General features: G+C 34.6%; 1 protein-coding gene across 1 annotated transcript in view; it reads right to left on the bottom strand.

Annotated features, from left to right (window-relative positions):
* XPR1 (xenotropic and polytropic retrovirus receptor 1) overlaps positions 1–23,407 on the bottom strand; it is a 200,396-nt gene that overhangs the window by 33,845 nt on the left and 143,144 nt on the right. The window contains exons 7-11 of the mRNA XM_043484781.1: positions 22,054–22,135; positions 14,159–14,349; positions 13,774–13,953; positions 8,146–8,317; positions 6,541–6,735 (exon numbers count right to left, since the gene is read on the bottom strand). Coding sequence (XP_043340716.1) covers positions 6,541–6,735; positions 8,146–8,317; positions 13,774–13,953; positions 14,159–14,349; positions 22,054–22,135 — 820 coding nt within the window. The remainder of the gene's footprint in view (positions 1–6,540; positions 6,736–8,145; positions 8,318–13,773; positions 13,954–14,158; positions 14,350–22,053; positions 22,136–23,407) is intronic.

Below are 23,407 nucleotides of genomic sequence, written 5' to 3' on the forward strand. Positions count from 1 at the left end.
ATACCTGCCAGCAAAGGGCATCATCATGTCTTTGATTAAATATGATTTCAATTAGCATTTCTTCTGCTTTTAGTGAAGTAGAACATTTTTCATATGTTTATTAGTCATGCTTATTTATTCTGAAAAATTATGTTTATATCCTTTCCAATTAAAAAAAGTCAGTTAAAATTGATTTCTGTTTTTGTTGTGATTAGATTACAGATTAAAAATTTCCATTCCCTTCTTCTGTGACTCTTACTCATTGATGTTGCATTTAATAATTTGCTTTGGCTGTTCAGGATGGGCAGACTCCTTTAACCTCAGCTATATGACTTGCTTTGGCCAATGGGAGGCTAGCAGATGTGAGGAAAGCAAAGACTTAAAATGTGTTTGCGCAACAGAACTGTTTCTGTTAGCACCACTTGAAAAGCTTTTCCTTGGGTAATTGCTGTCCCCTTGGCTGGGGCCCCAAAATGAACAAACATACAACCAACTCAAACCCAACTTTCAGGGAAGCACCAAAAACCCAATGAAAATGGTGGTGTGAAAGCCCTGCAATCCAGCTGAGTCTAATTTAGTTCCCAACAATTCCCAGCTGACCTACAGATAAAAAGGAGAATAAATATCTACACATAGATAAAGAATAAATTACTGCTGTTTTAAGTTGCTGAAGTTTGGGGTGGTTTAACATGCAGCAATATCTGATTAGTACACTTACGGTATTATACTATGAAACTCTGAAAGAAAGAGATCATATATAATCTACTACTTGTATTCCCTAGAGTAACATATACCGAGCAGGAACTTAAAGCCTTGTAACTCATTTGGCTCCTCACTTTTTCCTTTTTTTTTCTGCTGAAAATACCTAAGAACAGTAACTTTTCTCAATTTTATACTTTTCACTAATAACAGTCTCATATAAAATTATACATAAGATAAATAATCTATAAGTTAAAATTAAAAATTTTATTTGCAAGTAATTGTCTTTAAATTCCTTTTAATTAGACACATTGCTCCATAAACTGAGTTCATAATTTTGACCTCTCTTTTAAACATCACAGATCCTCTACTAGTATCTAAATAACAGAGATTGTTTTTAAACTTTAAATTTTTATGCATGAGTATTTCAAAAGCAACACAATTTACACAGAAGTGCTAACAAATTACATCAGTTAAAAGAGCAACTAAGAAAACAAAAAGTAATTAGAGAAAAGACAACAAAAATGGCATCAAAGTATAAGTGTTTTTCTAAAAAGCTTTTTCTTTTAAATGACAAAGATGATACAAAAATATAATCTATTCAAATCTATAATTAATATTTTAAAAACAATTTAAGGTAAAAAGAGATTGTTAGTGTAATATTTATAAAACCATTTAAAATCAGCACAATGCCGAGTACATGAAAGTTACTCAAGAAATACTGTTAAAGTCAATTTAACAATCAGAAACAAACAATATCTCATATTTGATTTTATAGCATCCAGCAAGATTTAAGCTAATGCTCACAAATGGTGAATTCTAAAATAATCTGTCTCTTGTCTGCCTTATTAGTCAGGCTAGAAAAATTACAGCAACATGTATCCAATTTCAAAAGGGTTAAAGATTTGAGCTACTTTCAACATTAAGTCCAAAATGAAAGCAATTATTCAAATGAGTGGTTTTTTAAAAGTTTGTTTATGTCTTTAAAAAGTTAATGAAACAAAAGTTTCCCCAGAGATTAAAAAAACAACAACACTAAACTGTGTTTCTATTATAATGCAACAAGACTAAAATTTGGAAATTCTGGCATAGAAGTCTATTATTCAGGGTGGAAACAGGGTAACCAACAGGCCATACCCGGGGAGAGGAAGCACTTCAGGACTATGTGTGCTCACCCAGAACAATGAAAGGACTCTGCACTGAAGGCGCTGAACTACTGCTGAGGAATCCTCGTGAGGGGCCACAGCGCGCCTTACAGAATGCTAAAGACGACAGGCCCTAGAAGATACGAGGGATCTGGGCACTGGAAAACCACGGGGCAAACAAATACAAATGAACTCAGCTTTTAAGTGAGTAGAGAATATCTCTTTCCCAAGTATTTTTAAATGTGTTATAGTAAATGCTAACAAATGCTAACAAAAATGTCTAAAGTAAAATATGAAATATTTTTAAAAGAACTTTTTTATCCTTCTATGTATTCAGAGAACAGCAAAGAGCAAAATCTACTAAGAATTTATAAATATTTTAGAATGTTAGAAACTGTAAATGAAAAACAGAAAATCTAATGAAGTACTCTCACTGCATCAATGGATTAGAAATAACAACATAATGGGTTTTTCTATTATTGTACCTCCCACTGGCTTTTCCTAGCCAAGGCCAAGAAACCCCAAGAACACACAAAAACCATTTACAACACCTTCCTGTCTCCTCTACTCCCAATTCCAACAAAAAAACTTGTAGGAATGGCTTCTAATTTAGGCTTGTAATGAAAAGTGGATTCTTAAAATAAGATTGGCTTTGAGCGTTTCTAAAATCAGTGATGGAAAATAAAATATACTGACACACTTAAAGTGTGTTTCCTTCTTACTACAAGGGAGGGCTAGCTGCAGTATTATCATACTTCCCTCACTTGAAAAAAATGGTTTTAAGTATAAAGTTAATTCTTGTGCATCCATTTTTACAAACCATGAAGCATAGGACATAACCTTTGGCACAACCTTGAAAATGCCCCCAATAATGCTGTTACTATGGTAACTCTTGTAGGCTAGTTCTCTGAAAGGACTCAGATTCCTGAGTCTGAACAAGGTTACCTCACCATTTTCTACACTTCCCCCCCCTCAGAAAATGTGTCCTTTGCAATAATACATATACATTCAATAGAAAAAGATCTACATCATTAACCATACAGAATCTGTTCTTTTAGCTCAATGATCATTTCTAAAGTCTCTGCTTTCTGGTATCTTTTCGCTTGGAATACTGTCCAAGCAAACAAGAGAAATCAGATTCTACTTCTGATCACCATTTAATGTCAAATTTTCTGTCAAAGATTACTTTGAATTGTCTTTTTGGTAAAAAGAAAAATTAGTGATAAAAATATTTAATATGTAGCAACTATAATGTTCTTTTAATAGAAGTATATAAACTGTTCTGCACTGTTTTTTTTTGATTTAAGGGATATGGTTGGGCTATACAACCAATGCTCTCTCTAAAAAATGCTTGTGTGTTTAAAAATTTGTCCGTGGGCACATGAATCAAATTCAGTCAGTAAACAGCTATTACTTGAACAAAAGACCAAACACATTCATAATTGATACCTGGTACAATACCCCAACCATACACATGCAAAGTGATCATAAGTGTCTCTTTTAAAAAGATTTCCATAAAGGAAGACACATATAAACCAGCTCTAGGCAGTGAAAGTAAAAGTGTTAGTCGCTCAGTTGCAACCCCATGAACTGCAGCCGGCCAGGCTCCTCTGTCCATGGAATTCTCTAGGCAAGAATACTGAAGTGGGTAGCCATTCCCTTTTCCAGGGGATCTTCCCGACCCAGGGATCGAACCCAGGTCTCCTGCATTGCAGGCAGATTCTTTACCATCTCAGCCACCAGGGAAGCCCCAATAAAACATACCTGCAAAGCACAATAAGTTGATGCACAACAACAAAAAGTTTTGACTGAAGTTAACATACTTAAGTATACCCCTGTGTAAATACCTCACTTTTTAGTTTTAATTCTGAATTAGGGCTTCCCTGATAGCTCAGCTGGTAAAGAATCCGCCTGAAATGCAGGAGACCTGGGTTTGATACCTGGGTTGGGAAGATCCCCTGGAGAAGGCCATGGCAACCCACTCCAGTATTCTTGCCTGGAGAATCTTCACGGACAGAGGAGTCTGGAGGGCTGCAAAGAGACTGAAACGACTGAGCGACTAAGCACAGCACAGCACAGGTAAGAATTAGTAAATCCTCATTAACAGAGGAGCCTGGTGGGTTATAGTCTATGGGGTCTCAAAGAGTCAGACACGACTGAGAGACTAAGCATGTGAGATAAGGGGTTAACATATAAAATATACAAATAACTCATACACCTCACCATCCAGAAAAACACACCTATTTTAAAAATGGGCAGAGGTCCTGAACAGATATTTTTCCAAAGAAAACATCCAGATGGATGTCAGGCAAAAGAAAAGATGTTCAGCATCACTAATCATCATGGAAATGCAATTCAAAACCACAATGACTTATCACCTTATGTTTGTCAGAATGACTATTACCAAAAAGACAACAAATACCAAGTGTTGGAGAGGATGTGGAGAAAAGGGAATCCTTGTGCACTGTAGGTGGAAATTTAAATTGGTACAGCCACTAAGGAAAACAGTATGGAGATTCCTTAAAAAAATAAAAATAGGAATACCACACAACCCAGCAAGTTCACTTCTGGGAATTTTTCTGAGGAAAACAAAAGCACTAATTTGAAAAGACATACGCACCACTGTGTTCACTGCCTCATTAGTAACAGCCAAGGTATGAAAGCAGTCTAAGCATCCATCAATAGAAGAATGGATAAAGATGTGGTATATGCACAGAATGGAATATTATTCAGTCATAAAAAATGAAATCTTGCTACTTCTCATAACACGAATGGTCATAGAGGGTACTGCTGCTGCTGCTGCTAAGTTACTTCAGTCATGTCTGACTCTTCGCGACCCCAGGGACTGCAGCCTACCAGGCTCCTCCGTCCATGGGATTTTCCAGGTAAGAGTACTGGAGTGGGGTGATAGAGGGTATTATGCTAAGTGAAATAAGTCAGATAGAGAACGGTAAATATTGTATGATTTCACTTATAAGTAGAACCTAAAAAAAAACAAACCAAAAAAAAGAACAAATATAACAAAACAGAAGTAGACATATATACAGAGAACAAACTGGTGGTTGCCAAAGGGGAGGTAGGGGACGGGATGAATGAAATAGGTGTGGGAGACTAAGAGGTATAAACTTCCAGTTATAAAATAAGTAAGTCATAAGGATCTAATGTACAGCATAGGGAATATAGTCAGTAATACTGTAATAACTTTATATGGTGATAGCCAGTAACTGGACTTATTATGACCACTTTGTATAAAAATACTGAACCACTACAATATACACCTGAAACGAACCTAATATTGTTAAGTAAAAAAAAAAAGAATAACTATTAAAACATACTGGGAAGACACCAAAAGCAGGCAAAAAGCCTGAGCTTACTTTGGAAAGACACTGGCAATAAAGAGTAAAAATTCTGAGTTTGTGGCTTTTTGCCTAGAGGGTATTCCCAATACCCCTTCTACTCCAGTACAGAAATATCAGTCTTACTGCCTACAGGACAGAGTCAGGGTTGATGGAATGGCTGGCAATTTAGAGGAGTAATCCTTGAAGGAAGAGACCTGCAGAAAGGCTAAAATACACAATTGAGTACACAATGTTAAGTATCCCAGGCCAACAAACAAGCATGTACAACGGAGAGTCTGAGGAGCTAGCCAACAGTAAGTGCACATGAGAGAGGAGTTATAAAAGGAAAAAGTAAGGGAGCTTTAGGATATGACTCTTTCACTGAGGTACTTAGTTAAATTATATCATTTAACAAGAGTACCTCTTCTTAGTGGTAAAATTATTGGCTACATTATCAATATTACTGCAATCACGGAATCTACTGCAAAAAGTAGAAGTATCAATAAGGTGTTCTATTGGACCAAATCTCAAGTTTTTAAAAAAAAAAAAATCACCCTAATCTTTCAAGACCATCAGACACACAGCAGCACTTCTAGAGCACTAGGCAGGGCTCCTAAATACAGCATCTCAATTAAACATCACCAGAAAAAATTTTATCAAGCTATCTAAAAATAACTATAGTAATTTCAACTGGTAACGTTTCTTTAGATGAGAGTGCAGCTTCTAAGGTGTAGGCTGACACTGATTTAAACAAAGAAGGAAGGCATTTTAGTAAAAGCAAGTGAGATCTTTGATTGACAGTTCTTAGAAGAAGGTTAAAAATTCAAAAGGAGCGACTGCATGTGGCTCAGAACCTAAAAGCCTTTTTCTCCTCCCAACAGAAGAACAGTCTCAAGTAATAACTAGTTGCCATGGAGATAAGAAACTAGAGAGATCAGAGAACTCAATTTGCAGTTAAATAGGCTGGAAACAAACGCTACTACTTGGTGAAGGGAAACGAATAAAAATATACATGGCTGCCAGAGGGAATCTTTTTCACCTAGCATTTCCCAACCTCATTAATGAACAAGAAGTCTAAAAAACCAAATGAAAATCCAAAGTGTCTTGGATTGAACCCATTAAATAAACATAATTCAGGATTTCAAACATTATCACAAATCCTTCCTATTCTGTATGACTTTGATTCTTTTCAATGGTACTTGTTAGTAAATACTGGAATGAGGCTAAAATTGTGTTCAAGGACAAACTACTATAACTGAGGGGACTGGAAATTCAATGGGGAAAAAAAGCATGACAAATGGAAAGGTAACCAGATTAAGAAACAGATTCAAGTGGTGAAAATCTGGATTTTGAAAAATCTTTTCACAACCATTGAATACCTTTGTGAGTGCTGTAAAGAGCTGCAAACGTCACCGTGAAGAAAGTCGTGGAGTATTTCCCAGCATTAACTAAATGAGGAAAGGCTCTTTTTGTGTCTCGGTATCGGCGCAGGCACTGGATGAAGCGAAGCCAAGCAGGAATGCACTGAACAACAGCCCGCACACCATATGAATATTTGTGGCAAATTTCTGGTTCTGTGAAGATTTCAAAGAAGAAAAGATTACAATTAAAAAAAACAACTTGTTCACATCATCTAGTCATATACTGCATATACTGTAACCATTAGGAAGTCTTTAAGAGCAGAGAACCTGCTTTTCAGAATCATTTTTTTTTTTTGCAACTATTATATTAAACTTTTTAGTGATCGGTAAGCTGAGGAGAGAAGGTAAAATACACAGTGGGAGCTTATAAAAATCTGCCCACTCAGATTTACAGTTTTGTAATCCATGCCTTTGTGTGCGTGCTCAGTCGTGTCCGACTCTTGTGACCACACAGACTGTAGCCCGCCAAGCTCCTCTGTCCATGGGATTCTCTAGGCAAGAATACTGGAGTGGGTTGCCATTCCCTTCTCCAGAGGATCTTCCCAGCCCAGGGATTGAACCCAGGTCTCCTGCATTGACAGGCGGATTCCTTACTGTTGGAGCCACCTGGAAAGGCCCCTTTGTAATCAGCTTTGTACACTGTACACTCCTCTAGAGGAGTGTAGTAAAACTATAAGACAGAAGTTGAGTACACTAATCAAAGAGGAAAAAAATTAGTGAGCTCTGTAACCTGGAACATCTGGAAAACCTACAGATGTCACTGTTGATGACAGTCAATTTTATGAACTTCAAACCACTACAACATATCCATTATGGGTTGTCCACACTCTTGTTCTTTAAAACAAAAGAAACAAACAACAGCAGCAACAACAACAACAAAAAACAAAGGGCAGAGTTTACATTTTTAAAATGAGAAGAACAGAGTTGGTAAATCAATTTTCTTCAAATTCTGGAAATATATCATAGTGGCTCCACATATAACAGAGTTGTGATTTGCTGGAAGTCAATGAAAATCTGTGTTGGCCCTGGCATCATTAACTTTCATTAGTCAGATGTTACATAATCTGTCTAAATTTGGTCTTCATCATTAAGGCAAAATTCCCTAACTAGAATACCTGGCATAAGCGATAGTAAGAGTTACAAAAAGAGCCAAAAGGAAAACAAGGAGGTCTCCAATAAGAACTAAAAAACAACCTCTAATGACTTGCTCAAAGCACCTGATCTAATTTCTAAATAATCAGTATTTTTGATCATCATAAAGCAATACTGTGATGGCAATTGTTGACACTAGAGCATCTGTGATATAATTACTGATGTACTAGAAGTTTTTTAGCTTTAGAATTCTTTAAATGTAAGTTGTAAATCTCCTGGCAAATGAGTGGCTAAAATTATATAATTTAAGAGCCAAATTATATCGGATAAAGATACTGCTAAAACAGTGCCAAGTACATTTAATTAAGTTTGTAATATTATTGGATGAGCTTAAATTTCTCAGTTATCATTCCCAATATTTCTTGGTTTACACTGGCAGTTCAGTAGTGTGGATGCACATTCATACCCTACCTTCTGACTCATTTGGCAACAGGCCCTCACTTTCGTCCCATTTGAGCTCAAAGCTGTAGAAGCAGATCATGTACTCCAGGTCCATTAGTATCACGGACAGGCTGTTCAGCTGGTCGGCCAGCCAGAAATCAGCAAAGCCTACCTTATGGAAGGGGGCTGTAAACACTCGGAACTAGGAGAAAGAAAAAAAAAACAGAAAACAAAGAAACAAGAAAATTCATATTAAATATATCTAATTTGTGTCTGACTCTGAAGCATGATTTAGTTGATGAAATATAAACCAATGAACCAATCACAAACACAGGGTACCTGGCAACAATAGTTAGGTTCAAAATTAGTAATGAAAAGAATGAGTTGAATAGATCACTAAGAAAGAAATTAAAAGGGTGGGGCGGGGGGAAGGCAAGAGCAAGAGTCAAAAAACAGAAAGCAGAGAGGTAGGAAGAGCTGAAGTTGAAAGCAGAGAGAATGGCAGAAATGCACTGAGAGGACATTTACCATTAAGGTCTAAGATAAATTTGCTGGAGACCCATGTGCTATGATTATTTCTGGAACATTCTCCCATCTTAGCTAACTGAATACAAAAATCTTCTTTGCCTACAAAAGGTAGGAAGGGAAAGATAGTACCTCGGCTAAAGTATGTCTTATTCCCTAACCAAAGTCACTTTCGTTTCGCTAATGCCATGGCAATGATCATAACTGTCTTGAAATTATGTCATAAAAACCAGCCCACACCCCACTATTATGAAAACAATGATAAATAAATTCAGGTTATATGTCTTGAACACTAACCCATGTGGTGTATTTTTCTCATGATGCATTTCTTATAATCCATTAACTATAACAAATTCTATGTGCTAGGTGTTATCTATATCCCCATTTTACAGAAGATAATGCCTTTTAACCCTATTTTGCAGAAGCCTGTTTACCACTGCAAAGGAAAATCCTGGCATCGCAGAGGGAGGAGTTAGATACTTCTCACCAGAAAGAGGCTCAAACTGTACCAACTTGCCTTGAAAGGCCTTGAGTGAAGTGAAGATGGGCTGAAGGCAGCTTTGCTTCTTACCCTGTTAGACACTTTCTATCTCACACAGGTGAAAATGAACTCCTAAAACACAGAATTCTAAGCAACTGTTTTGAGAAAATGAGTTTACAGCTCCCCTGCCATCAAGGTATTTACTAGACATATCCAGCCTGGGAGACTACAGCCCTCTTCTCTCAGACTTGGCTGGTTCTTTCTATCCTTTCTCTAAATAATTTCTTTGATTATTCCAGGGAAGCAATAAACGGTTTTGTTATAAATCAATCCTGGGCAACAGCTATCCTGGAGCTTTAAAAATTAGAGCAGGGGTCTGCAGGATACAATATAGGCTTTAAAACATTACTTTCCAGAGCTGACCTATCTTGAGTCCATGGTTCAACCTTTTGATCACTTGCTTACTCTTTCAGTAAGCTAGAATAGATACTATCATCTGCAACCATAAGCTCCAGATACAGCAAACTTTTTTTTTTTTGCAGGGTAGGGTGGGGTAGGAGGTGTTAGGGATTGAGATGTTAATCATTTATGCACAAAGAGGTTCTGGCACCAGTTTGTATAATATTTTAAGAAACTCTAGGTATAGAATGGATTTAAAGGATTCCAAGAGACAGAAACAAGAGAACAAGTTATGATGTAACAGCAAAGGATCAGGAAGTTTAACTCAGTCTCTAGTCGTGAACTTTTTTGTGAAACGTGGACTTTTGTGAAACTGGTAGCCTAGAGCAAATTTCTCATTTCTCACTGACATGAGACAGACTACCATTAACTGTCACAACCTGCCAAACCTAGCCTTATAACCTGGCTATTAGAGAAAACCTCTGTAAGAGCAGAAGGGTAGGAAGGTGTATTAAATAAGAAACAAAGAAACAGAGGGATGGACTAGGAAAGGAAAGGAGTAGCATAAAATAGAAACTGGGAGGAAGGGAAAAATTACAGAAGAGAGAAGATGAAAAAATAAAGAAAGGAGGGAGTGGTTAATGTTTGTATAGGAGAACCAATGAACTTAATCATAGTCATTCATGCATTTAACAAAGATTCATTAAGTATTTATTATATGTCAAGCATTGTGAAGGTACTGAATAAATAAAACATGGCCTGTATCACCCACAATCCCTTTGGGCAAATAAACACCAAAAGAAATACTGACAGCACCATGTAGTAACTGCTATTACAGACAGGCAAACGAAATACCCTGGAAATATTTAAAAAGAAGTGAGCAAGTAGTCTGGTCAGAGGTGTAGTGAGCAGAGATGAAGATGAAAATAAACAGAACATAGTTAATTCCCTGATAAGTCAGGCCCTAACACATGGTCAAATTCATCTTAGATTTCTCTGGATTCCCCCTTTTAAGTGAGAATTCTCCTTCCTTTCTTATTATGGCTAAGGTCTTTCAACTTCTACTTTGCTTTGATTTTAATTAAAATAACGGAGAAACAGTATTAAGAAAGCGAAAACAATCTGGATATCTGATGTTTTACCCGCATACACAAAAAGGCAACTAATAAGTTACTACAAAGAATGTATGTTAACATCATCTTTGAATTAATGTAGACAAACAGTTAAGGAGATGAAATCTTAATTTCTACTTATAGATAATCACATTCTTTCAAATCTGATTTTAAGATTTCATTAGTTGATCCACTAATCAAAGTTAAACATCTTATATAAAATCTACCAGGTCTGTTAAATGGTAGTGTTTAAAAACACAGGTTATGGACCCAGAATGCCTGAGCTTACATCCCATCTCCATTACATCCTGGCTGTAGGACCCTACTTAAGTTCTTTGAACTTAGGTTTCCTCATTATAAAATGTGGATTAATAGTAGTTCCAATCTCATGTTTTATTAAAAGGAATAAAATAATTGATGAGGAGGGCATGGCAACCCACTCCAGTATTCCTGCCTGGAGAATCCCATGGACAGAGGAACCTGACAGGCTATATATAGTCCACGGGGTCGCAAAGAGTCAGACACAACTGAGCGACTAACACACACAAAATAACTGATACACATAAAAATGCCCAGACAATGCGTTATTAAATGAGAACATTTCTGTACTTATACCAGAGATATATGTAAAAATTTTATTATACAACTGAAGAAAATATTAGAAAAACCAATTCCAAAATAATATAGGAAAATACTCTTAATTTAAAAACTTCATGCAGCCTTCTATAAGAATAAGTTGATATCTTTGTTTAGAAAATCTGAAGCATTTTTTTATGCTTCCTAATTGGATTACAATGAGGACAAATACAGATCTGGATAGAGGATATATGAACTAATGAATGTGAAGAAACTGTTATTAGTTTGACATGTAATACTAATATCAAAACAAATCAATTTCTTAAAAATCGGGGAGAGGAATAACATATCAATTCAAATTAAAATATGAATATAAATGGTGCCCAGTGCCTACCACTATGGCCAGGTGACATGTTCTTTTTCCATGAAAAATTAAAGAAAAAAACAGGAAAGGGAAATGCAGTTTACTTTAGGATGAAGCTTTCAAAATAGCTGTATCAGGGAAACATAACTACCATAGAAACATTCTTGTTAATTCACTAGAAATAAATCTAAGAGTAAATTTTCTCAGTGAGATTTGAATTAAAAATAGGTCAATAGGTCAATTAATATTAAAATAATCTATAAATGCTTTTACTATTTACAATTATTACAAATACAACAAACCACAATGCTTCTTTCTGTATGTCACTGCTTCTGACAGTATATTTTACTATTCTCTTATTTCTTCTTCTAATATTACTGCCAATCTATTCCATCAACAAGTTCTCATTTATTAACACACAACAGATGCACAGATAAATATCTACTCAATGGGGAATCATTCTACTAATAAGAATAACTGGTCATGCATGAATCATAGCAGCTTCCTATTTAAACAAAGAAGGATGCACTGGGGAAATGCTCACTTAGCACATAATGTACACAACTGAACTATTTTGTTATTGTAATGATGCAATCATATTAACACATGAATTTTCTAAGTCTTCCAAATCTCATCTGAAATAACTTTATAGAGATTTCACAATAATTTAGGAAGGAAAAATAGGTGTTTATAATTTTGAAGTTATTTCCTTGTAACCAGAAGAATATTACATTTTTATGAAAATAACACAAAATCCAGAAATAAAATGACGACCTCAAAATAACAAAGGTAATCTAATATTGTTGTAGAAACTGGAAATGATTGATTTTTAGTACAAATTTCCAATGAGAAAAAAAAATGACCCAAATTTTTGTCTTACAAAAAAAATTCCTCTAAAAAGCATGTTTTTCTAGATGATGACAAAACACATTAAAGGTGATGATATGACTTATTACACACCTCAATAGCTAAGTTCCACACTCAGAATACAAACTTAAAATTAGACCCAGTGGTGCTATACTTAAAGGGAATGATTTGCTATTTATTTATATTCAATAAAGTTTGTGGAAAAGACAGAGACTCTTAATTTGTGATATACAAATAAATACAAATAAATGAACAATCAACTTGGGGAGAAGGGAAATCAAGATCTGGCCCATTTTCTTTTCCATATTGCTATAAATACTTATGTTGGAACATAGGTTGCTTTTAATTTGTTTAGTGCTTACTATGTTTTTTTAAGAGAAAGGTCATATTTTATATCTTTAGATATAAAAAATTTAGTTAATGCTATATGTAAAGAGTATACTGCTTAGCACAACAAAAATTCTGCTAACCCTAAGGGGCATACAAAAGGAAAAAGAAAAAAAATTATAGTTTTCAAGGCAGTATTATTTCACAAGGTTAAAAAAAAAAGTGAGACAGTAATTATGGGAATTTTGAAAGTTTGTGGAAACTGGCCAATTACTAATTTTCACTCTACTGTTAGTTGTATTTTATAATCTATGAAATAATTATATTAAAACATTCTCGACTGATTTTCAAAACAGAGCTGGTTAAATTTGAGAGTAAGCAGGAGTTCCTTCCCAGAGCAATCTTTACAATATCCCAAAATGTAAAATATAGCTACCATTTTTGCAGGAAATTTCATATCCTAATGCTAAGACTGCTTGATTTTGAGATTAAGAAATAGGTAAAATGGAATTTTAAAAGTTAATTTTTCAAACTAAACTTGGAGATCTAACAGGATAATCCTACTGCTTTTAGAGACCCAATACTTCACAAAATAAAAATATTTGATGACTTATGGTAATTTAACAGGTATATAATAGTTTAACCACTTGAAAAAAAGGAAACGAAGTTCTACATGTTATCACAGTTGATTAAGTAATCTGTATAGTAAAATAATTAATTATGAATTATTATCACTTTCCAATATCACTGTAATATCTCGACACTCTACTCCATTATGGAGGGAAAAAAAAATACATGAGTGCTTTCCTTGGGGCCACTGTACTGCACAACATGAGGTGTACCAGTTACACTGTGTTCTTTGCTTCTGGAGCTGGGGTACCACTCATTTAAACTACAATGTGAACATGACTTCTGAAGTTGGGTAATACAGGAGTTTTGTTTTCATTCTGGAAAAAGCCAATGATCAATATATCACTCTAAAAACGAAACAAAATTTCTGGACTTACCAGAAGTTTAAGCAGCCAAAACCGGGATTTATAATAGAAAGTTTTGGTGGGGTTGATGAGAAAGAAAACCATAAATCCATAAAGGGCAAGTGGGTACACATATGTGGGGATGACACTAATTGGAGCAAAGAAGCATGCCAGAAGGCTCAGGCACCACAATATCCCAAGGAATCCAGCAATCTGATAAAGGATGGGAAAGACAAAGAAAATTATTTTTATTTTTACCGTTACATAGAAAATCTTTAATAAAACAAAGATAAGAAAAATGGTTTAATTATTACATCAATAATCCCCTTCAAATAGAAAATAGAGTTTAGTACCCACTAAACCAGCCACATAGCTAATGAAAACTGTATTCATAGGATATTATATCTGGTTTGATTACCTCAAAGAGATGCTGATGAGACAAATTGCTTCTTGGATTAAGTTCAAAGATGAGCACATGATTTACTCCAGCCTGTCTCCAACCATACGTGTTGATGCCCAGTAGAAAAAGGAATTCAATCAGAAGAAAGCCACCCCGATAGATTCTTATCAAGGGCCATATATTTCTATCTGTTTCAAGTTTAAATATAGCTGAAAGAACATCAATTAACTGGTTAGTCAGGAAATCTGCAACATGTCCTTTAACTGTCTTTTCTCTTCTCAATGATATAGCCCTGGCAGAGGAATTTTTAATATTCAAAATGCAATCCTAGGTTATTTCAAGAGCCTGATAAACTTGCTTCAAGGTTCTTCTCTTCATTTCACTCTGCAAAATTCTACCAGAATAATTTTTCTGGAAAATTTGACTTTCAGCCTACTTATCCATGGTGAAATAGCTTAGAATCATCAGCTCAGCTGAGAAATTTCTGGCATGACAAAACTTCTTTGGCTTTGGTTTGGCCATCATTGAGCTGGATATAGTAACATCTACTTCAGAGTTACTATGAAAATTATAAGAAACAGTATACATGAAAGCAATGTGAAAGTTGAAATGTCATATAGATGACAACAGTATTTATAGAATGTTTATTTACTACGTACTAAGGATTGTATCTTTCCATATAACAATTTGTCTAATCTTCACAATGGCTCTGTGAGTTAAAAACCATTATCTCCATTTGATTGACAAGGAAACTACAGCACAGAGAAGTTAAATAATTTGCTCAGGGTTACCAAGCTAGTATAGGGCAGTGCCAGGATCTTAACTCAGTTTTGCTCCAAGGCCCAAACTCTTAAATTACTACATTCAACTGTCCATATGCCCATACAAATGTTCAGTATCACTACTATCCTATAGCTCTCCAATAATTATAATGTTCAAACATGTGAGCCTCACGATTCAAGTTCCTCACAATCTCATCTCCAACTCACTTCCCCCAAACTTATCCCATAGTGCCCCTAAATTAATTTTTACTGCCTGATAAATTTTATTATTGTTTGAACAAATTCACTTTTCACATCTACTTAAGTTGTTCCCTGTACTTGAAACGGCCTTGTTCCTTCTTTTGACCAATTCTATTTCTACATTATTTAAGAGTCAGATTCTCATCTGTTCATAAACTGACTGAATCAATATGTTTCATTTTGAGCCTATGTGCCAAAAATTTCAGTTTGGCAACCAATTTCTCAATTTTCCAAGTAACTATAAAATTTACTGTTAGTACTCACTTGAAATTTTATACTTGGAGTCAAATACTATAGACCAGATTTCAAGTCTTATATTTACTAGGGCGTATTTAATTTTTCTAACTCTCAGTTTCCTTGTTGGTCAATGGGGGAGAATATCTATTCTCATAAGTTTGTTAAGAAGATTAAATCTGAACAACAAAATGGCTAAAACACTGTTTGGTCCATTATGAATATTCAGTATGTATCAGTTTCTTTTTCCTTTTACTTGATGAAAATCAATGTCTTCATTAATTTGACAAATGTTTATGGGGTGCTCATTATATATGACATAATTCTAAAACCTGGAGATTCAATAATGAGCAACAGACAAAATAACTGTCTTCAGGAAAGTTCTATTCTATATAATGTCAGATAAGAATTTTGAAGAAAACAGTAAAGGGATAAAGACTGTTAGGTGTATTTTAGGTAGGGTGGTTGGAAGATGATATTTGCAGGAACCTTAAGGAAATAGAGACTGGCTTGTGTGAAGGAAAGACAGACTGACTCATGTGAAGGAAATAAAGACTAACTTGTACGAGTATCTGGAGGAACGGAGGCTCCAAGTAGAGGGAAAGTACAAAGAACCCTAAGATATGTATAAGCCTCATGTAGTCCAGGGACAGGAAGAAGATCAGGTCCACTGTGACTGTAATGAATGAGAGGTAAAGTGGCAAAAAGTTACCTAAAGGCATATGAGGTAGGATTTGTAGTACTTTGCCAAGATTTAAGCTTTTACTCAGATGTATGAAGCAAATGAAAGGTTTTGCATATAAGTGATACAGCCAGACTAATAATTTTAAAGGGCTACTCTATCTGTCATGTGAAGAACAGATTGCAAAGGAATAAGTATGGTAACAAGAAGATTAGTTAGGTGGTTAAATTTTTTTTTAAAATGTGTATATAGTTTTATATACTGATTCCCAAGCAAAGAACACATATACATTACAACAGTCAGGAAACAAAAATAAGTGCAAATCCCAAAGAATACGCAGTTAAACTACTAGAACTAATAAATGCAGCAAAATTGCAGTCTACGAGATCAACACACAAAATTCAGTTGTCCTTACATACACCAGCAATGAACAGTCAAATGAAATTAAGAAAATAATTTCAATTACAAGAGCATACAAAAGAATAAAACATCAAGGAATAAATCTAACCAAGGAGGTGAAAGACTTGTACACTGAAAACTACAAAACAATGCTGAAAGAAATCCCATATTCATGGATTGGAAGATGCGATACCGTTCAAATGGCAATGTTACTCAAAGTACTTTACAGATTCAATACAATCTGTATCAAAATTCTAATGACTCTTTTTTTCTTTTGGCAGAAATGAAAAATTGATACTCAAATTCATGTGGAATTATAAGAGGTCCCCAGGTAACAGCCAAAACAATACTGAATAAAAAAGGTGGAGGACTCACAATTCACGATTTCAAATTTTACTCCCAAATACTACTGGAGTAAACATAGACATACAGACAAATGAAATACAGTGAGAGCTGAGAAAAAAAAATTTATACATCTATGGTTGATTGATTTTCAACAAGAGAGCCAAGACTATTCAATGAAAAAGAATATTCTCTTCAACAAATAATGCAGAGACAATTGGTTATTCACCAACTGGTTATTCACATGCAAAAGAATGAAGTTGACTCCATTCTTCACAGCATGTACAAAAATTAGTTCAAAATGGATGAATAAGCTAAATATAAGAGCTAAAACTATAGAACTCTTAGAAGAAAATATATGGGTAAACCTGCAGAACTTTGGCTGGATTGGGCAATGGCTTCTAAGATATGACACCAAAAGCATGAGTAACACAACATCAAAAACAGATAAATTGGACTTCATCAAAATTAAAAAATTTGTATATCAAAGGACATTATCAAGAAAAGAAAAAGATAATCTAAAAAATGGGAGAAAATATTTGCAAATTATGTATCTGATAAGGATCTAGTATCCAGAATATATAAAGAACTCTAGCAAATTAGCAATAAGAAGACAACTCAATTAAAAAATGGACAAAGGACTTGGACAGATATTTTTCCAAAGAAAATATACAAACAGCCAATAAGCACATGAAAAGATGTTCAATATCATTAGTCATTGAAAGTGAAAGAAAGAGTTATTTGCTCAGTTGGGTCTGACTCTTTATGACCCCATGGACTGTAAGGCTACCAGGCTCCTCTGTCCATGGAATCCTCCAGGCAAGAATACTGGAGTGGGTAGCCATTTCCTTCTCCAGGGGCTCTTTCTGACTCAGGGAATCAAACCCGGGTCTCCTGCACTGTAGTCAGACTCTTTATTTTCTGAGCCACCAAAATTACTTGGACAGACATTTTTCCAAAGAAAATACATAAACACATGAAATGATGCTTAATATCATCAGTCATTAGAAAAATGCAAATCAAAACCATATAAGTATACTACTTCAAACCCACTAGGATGGCTATAATTAAAAAAAAAAAAAAAAGGAAATTCCCAAGTATTGATGAGAATGTGAAGAAAATAGAATCCTCATAAATTGCTGGTGGAAACAGAAAAAGGTGGAGCCTCTGTAGAAAATAATTTGGTGGCACCTCAGAAGGTTAAAAAGCATTATCATATAATTAAGCAATTCCACTGCTAGGTATATATTCAAAAAATTGAAAACTGGTACTCAAACAAATCCATGTATACATGTGTTCAAAGCAACAAAATTCACATTAGCCAAAAGGGAGAAACAACCCACTATAGCATATATTCAGTTTTGGTAGATACTGCCAAGTAGATCTCCTGATGTTATTCTTCTGCATTTCATGCACCATCTTCGTGCCTTTCTAACTACATCATTTCATTGGATGCTTTCAACTTTTTCCAGCATCTTTTTTTTTTAAAATATTTTGCACTTGCCTCCTCTCTAAAGTGCATTAACGCAGTTTCATTTAAACTTCAGATCATATAATTTTTTTTAAACAGTTCCTGATAGACATTTGAGACATTCTTAGAATTTTGCTATTATAAACAAAATGACAATGAATACCCTCCTTTCATACATGTCTTTGCGCTCAGGTACAAGTATGTTTATAAGATAAACTTATAAGAATAATATGTTTAATCAAACTGATTGTATTATAAATTTTTATATATATTGCCAGCTTTCTAAAGAGACTGCAACAATTAATACTCTTACCACTAGTATGCAAGTACTTGCTATTTCACACTCACATGCACTTAAAAAAAATTTTTTTATTGGAGCATAGTCGACATAAAATGTTGTGTTACTTTCTGCTATACAGCAAAGTGAATCAGTCATACGTATATCCATTCTTTTTTAAGACTCTTTTCTCACATAGGTTACTCAGGAGTACTGAAGAGAGTTCCTTGTGCAACACAGTGGGTCTTTATTAGTTATCTATTTCATAAACAGTAGTGTGTATATGTCAATCTCAACTTCCCAATTTATCCTTCTCTCCCATCCCCACCCCGGTAACCATAAGATTGTTTTTTACATGTATAACTCTTTTTCATAAATAACTTTGTTTATACCATTTTTTTTAGATTCCACATATAAGTGGTATCATACGATATTTGCCTTTCTTTGTCTGACTTACTTCACTCAATATGACAATCTCTAGGCCCATCCACGTTGCTGCAAATGGCATTATTTCATTCTTTTTTATGGCTGAGTAATAGTCCATCATATATATGTACCACATCTTCTTTATCCATTCCTCTGTCAATGAACATTTAGGTTGCTTCCATGTCTTGGCTATTGTAAATAGTGCTGCAGCGAACACTGGGGTACATGTATCTTTTTGAATTATGGTTTTCTCCAGGTTTATGCCCAGGAGTGGGACTGCTAGATCATATGGTAGCTCTGTTTATAGTTTTTAAGCAACTACTATACTGTTCTCCATAGTGGCTGTACCAATTTACATTCCCACCAACAGTGTAGAAGGTTTCCCTCATGCACTTTTAATGATCAACCCTTAACTCTGTTCAACCAAAAAGTGAAATGTGACATATTATTATTATATCAATTAAATATAGGTTACCAGGAAACTACAAGAAAAAGTTTTTAAAAAATCTGAGCAGATAACTTTTCATCTTCATAACACTAAATATCTGGAATAGGTGAGTTTCAGACAAATTATTAAATATTAGGTCATGTCCCCTTGAGGAACTACAGCAATTATGCACACTATTTTATTATGTCAGTGTTTGAAAAAAGAATCATGCTTGTACATGCATTACTACTGCTGAGTTTCTCTCTCAATTCTCAACTCTGTTATCTTTTAAGTAACCGCTGGGAGATAAATAAGGATAGACAGCTGGCTTTAACCGTATTTATCTCACAGACACACAAAGATTAAACAAAGAAGGGTTCTGAGGGGAGAGAACATAAATGCACAATGCTAAATGCATAAAGCACACATTAGGAAACAAACCAGACTGTCTCACAAGAACACAGGCTACATATATGAAAGAAAACAAACCCCCAACATGTCCCTGAATTTAAGAAAATGTTTCAATTCAGTCACATAAAAAGAATGAAGCTTATTTATCTATTCTTTTGTCTTATTTAATGATGGTAATAATGATAACACCATGCTCATCTTGGAAAGAAAAAATTTCACACACAGATGAGTAATGTTTTTCCTATAGAAAGAACAACTTCCATCTCATACGACATATACTTCAAATTGACATAGTATTTCACACCTATAAATGCTTTACTTATACCTCTTAGCTGATGTCTATGAACTGGTTTCAAGGTATCTTTTCATTTGTATCATCTAATACTCTTCTTCACCTTAGGTGAATTTACCACTTCTCTCCTTCAAAACTTATTCCCTCCTCTTATGCTTCACCCTCTAGAAAGGCCAACTAAATCTCTGCTCATCTGTCTCTTTCTCTTGGAATGCCTTTTATTTCATCAATGCCCAGGATAAATACCATTTCTTTAATAAAGTCTTCCCTGAAGCTCTCATTTGAAAGTAATCACTTGTTCCCTTGACCTGTTTAGAAAATACTTTCTATTTTGTAGTCTATTATTATTGTTTTAATATGTCTCAATCTCCCTTATGTAACAATAAGCTTCATGAGGAAAGTAATTCTCTTATTTATCTTAAGGTAGCAAGCCTAATCATAGATATATAAAATTTACTTGTTGAATGAATTCTCATACAATGCTGTAAATTTAAGGTATTTAACTCATTTAACAAGTGAGGAAATTGTTTTGGAGAACTTACGTGATGTCCTTAAAGTCAATTAGCAAATTAATAATTAACAAATAGTTGAGCTGGGACTGCAACCCAGGCAAGGCCTTTTGAAAATAAGTCCGTGTTTTTCCCATAACAGTTAGCTTGATAATCAATCTAGGACTAAGTTCTTTTTTATTGTAGTATTTCCATGCATTCTATGTAAGTAAACTGCATTCATCCCTAAAGATACAGAACTAGATTTAACCTGCACTGAAAAAAAAAAAAAGCCACAAAAAGACACTGCTAACTATAAAGAGGCAAGAGTGGTTGCACAGAGACAAGTTCAGAAGGTTGTTGCAGTATACTAAGCAAATGGTTGTTTAGACAGGGATGGTATTGGTCGGGGTGGACAGGTTCAGAACTTTATTGAGGACAGGGCAACAGGATTTGGTGATGGATTGAAAATGAGTATGAGGGAAAAGGTTAAAGGTTTCTGGCTTGAGAAACTGGTGAGAGGTGATGCTATATGGAAGAGAAAGCGTATTTAGTGATTAAAAAAATTTGTCTATCTAAGTTTAAGATGCTTATTAGACTCTAAGTAGCCAATGAGATATCATTTCAGAGGAAAAAGTATATAAGCTTGGGAGTTATTAGCATACAGATGATAGTTTTAGCCATAGGCTTGAATAAGATCACCTAGCTAGAAAATGCATGTAGAAAGAGAAAGATTTGAACATTAAACTCAGAGGTACTCCCCAGAGAATGGGAAAAAACTGCCAGCGAAGTTTAATAAGAAAACCAGCAGAGTGTGGTTTCCCAACAAAATCAACTAAAGAAAAGGTTTCAAGGAGTGATCCACAATGTCAAATGCTGCTGAGAGGTAAGTCAAATGCTGCTGGGTGGTTTAGTAAGATTATGCCTTCCTTGTTATATCATTTCTTGACACTGGGAATGCACTTGTTTCCAATTCCTCCTACCTCTTTATAATTTTTAAATTCTATAGAATAGAATATTATATAACCAAGTTTCTTAAAGTCATATGCAAAGTAATTGTAAATAGTTTCTAGAAATGATACAAGAGAGTCTCCAAAAAGCAAAGTAAATGAGCTTGTTTAGCGCGTAAATTTTGTAATATTTATTTACTCTCATCTGTGATCAAGGGAGCTGAGGTTCCTGATAACTGAACCCTGAAAATGACGGAGAATAGAGTCATAAACTAGCAATGTTTAAAGGGGTAACTATATCCAAAAGGAAAAAAAGAGCCAAAATAACCAACCAACACCCACTTTCCCATCAGTTATACAAACAAAAGACTTAACCCTGACAGATTTCTCTTTCAGTAGCTTTGGCAGTTGAGTGGTAGCTTTGTTAGAAGGACAGAATATGACATAAGCAGATCAGTAAGAATAATTTAATTCAAAATTTAAACTACTCACCGGCAAGCACAAGAGTAATATTCAATACAATGAATATTCCACAAAATAGGCCAACTCTAAAAGTAGTCCATGCTGGTGCAGGCTATAGAGAGAGGGAAATGGCATTTTGAGTACAGGGCAAAATACTGAATACATTAAGCATACAGTATAATAAAATTAGTACTACAGGCCTCAAAGTCCTACAGAGAAAACAGAAATATTTTATGATGGGAATTTTCATAAATCTGAGCTGGAGAATCATCATTATCCAGTAATATTAGAATTGAGTCACCTGTTTAATTATTTTTTAGAAATACGTGTCACTAAATAAAGAAAATTAAGATCTAAAACAGCAAATTATATAAACACTGAGTTTTCTTATAAAAAAGATTTAAGTGCAATTTCATTTTTACAATGTGTACATCTTTAAATTTAGGAAGTCAGTATTACTCAATTAGAGTTCACATATTTAGTACTATATAATTAGAGACAATGGTAAAAATAAGAATACATTTCTGAGTATTTACAGTATTAAACCAGAGTAACTTCAAGTCAATTTGTAAATATATACTAGAGATTCTCAAGTGAAAGGCATTTCAGAATATCATTTCATAAGTGAAAGTGAAGTCGCTCAGTTGTGTCGGACTCTTTGTGACCTCACAGACTGTAGCCTACCAGGTTCCACTGTCCATGGGATTTTCTCGGCAAGAATACCGGAATGGGTTGCCATTTCCTTCTCCAGGAGATCCTCCCGACCCAGGGATTGAACCCTGTCTCCCGCAATGTAAGCAGACGTTTTACCATCTGAGCCACCAGGGAAGTCCCATTTTTTGGCATAAAAAGCCAATTGCTCTCGCACCATTTGTTTGACGAATTTGAAAAGATGATCCTCTCTCCAGTGAAGTGCCTTTTTGCATCTTCATTGACAATTAATTGTTCATATATTTATTGGTCTATTTTTGGACTCTTTATTCTATTCCATTAATCTATTTGCCTATCCTGACACTAATAACACACTGTCCTGATTACTGTAGTTTTAGTGTTGATACCACATAGTGTTAATCCTTCATCTTAAGTTGTTTCAAAGTTGTTTTGGCTCTTCTTGGTCCTCTGTAATTTCACATAAATTTTTAGCTTACTAGTTATTTTTAAAAAGGTCTGTTGAGATTTTGAGTTTGTTTGTGATGCATCTAACAACTTAGGAAGATGCAATATTTTAAAAATACTTGGTTTTCTAATTTCTCTCACATCTATCTTCTTTCATTTTTCTCCATCATGTTTTACAGTTTTCAATATAAAAGTCTTGCACATCTTCTGTCAGACTTATCCCTAAATATCTATATATTGATCTTGTAATCATCAACCTTGCTAAAAA

Source organism: Cervus canadensis, chromosome 13 (genome assembly GCF_019320065.1).
Source record: "Cervus canadensis isolate Bull #8, Minnesota chromosome 13, ASM1932006v1, whole genome shotgun sequence".
Lineage (NCBI taxonomy): Eukaryota > Metazoa > Chordata > Mammalia > Artiodactyla > Cervidae > Cervus > Cervus canadensis.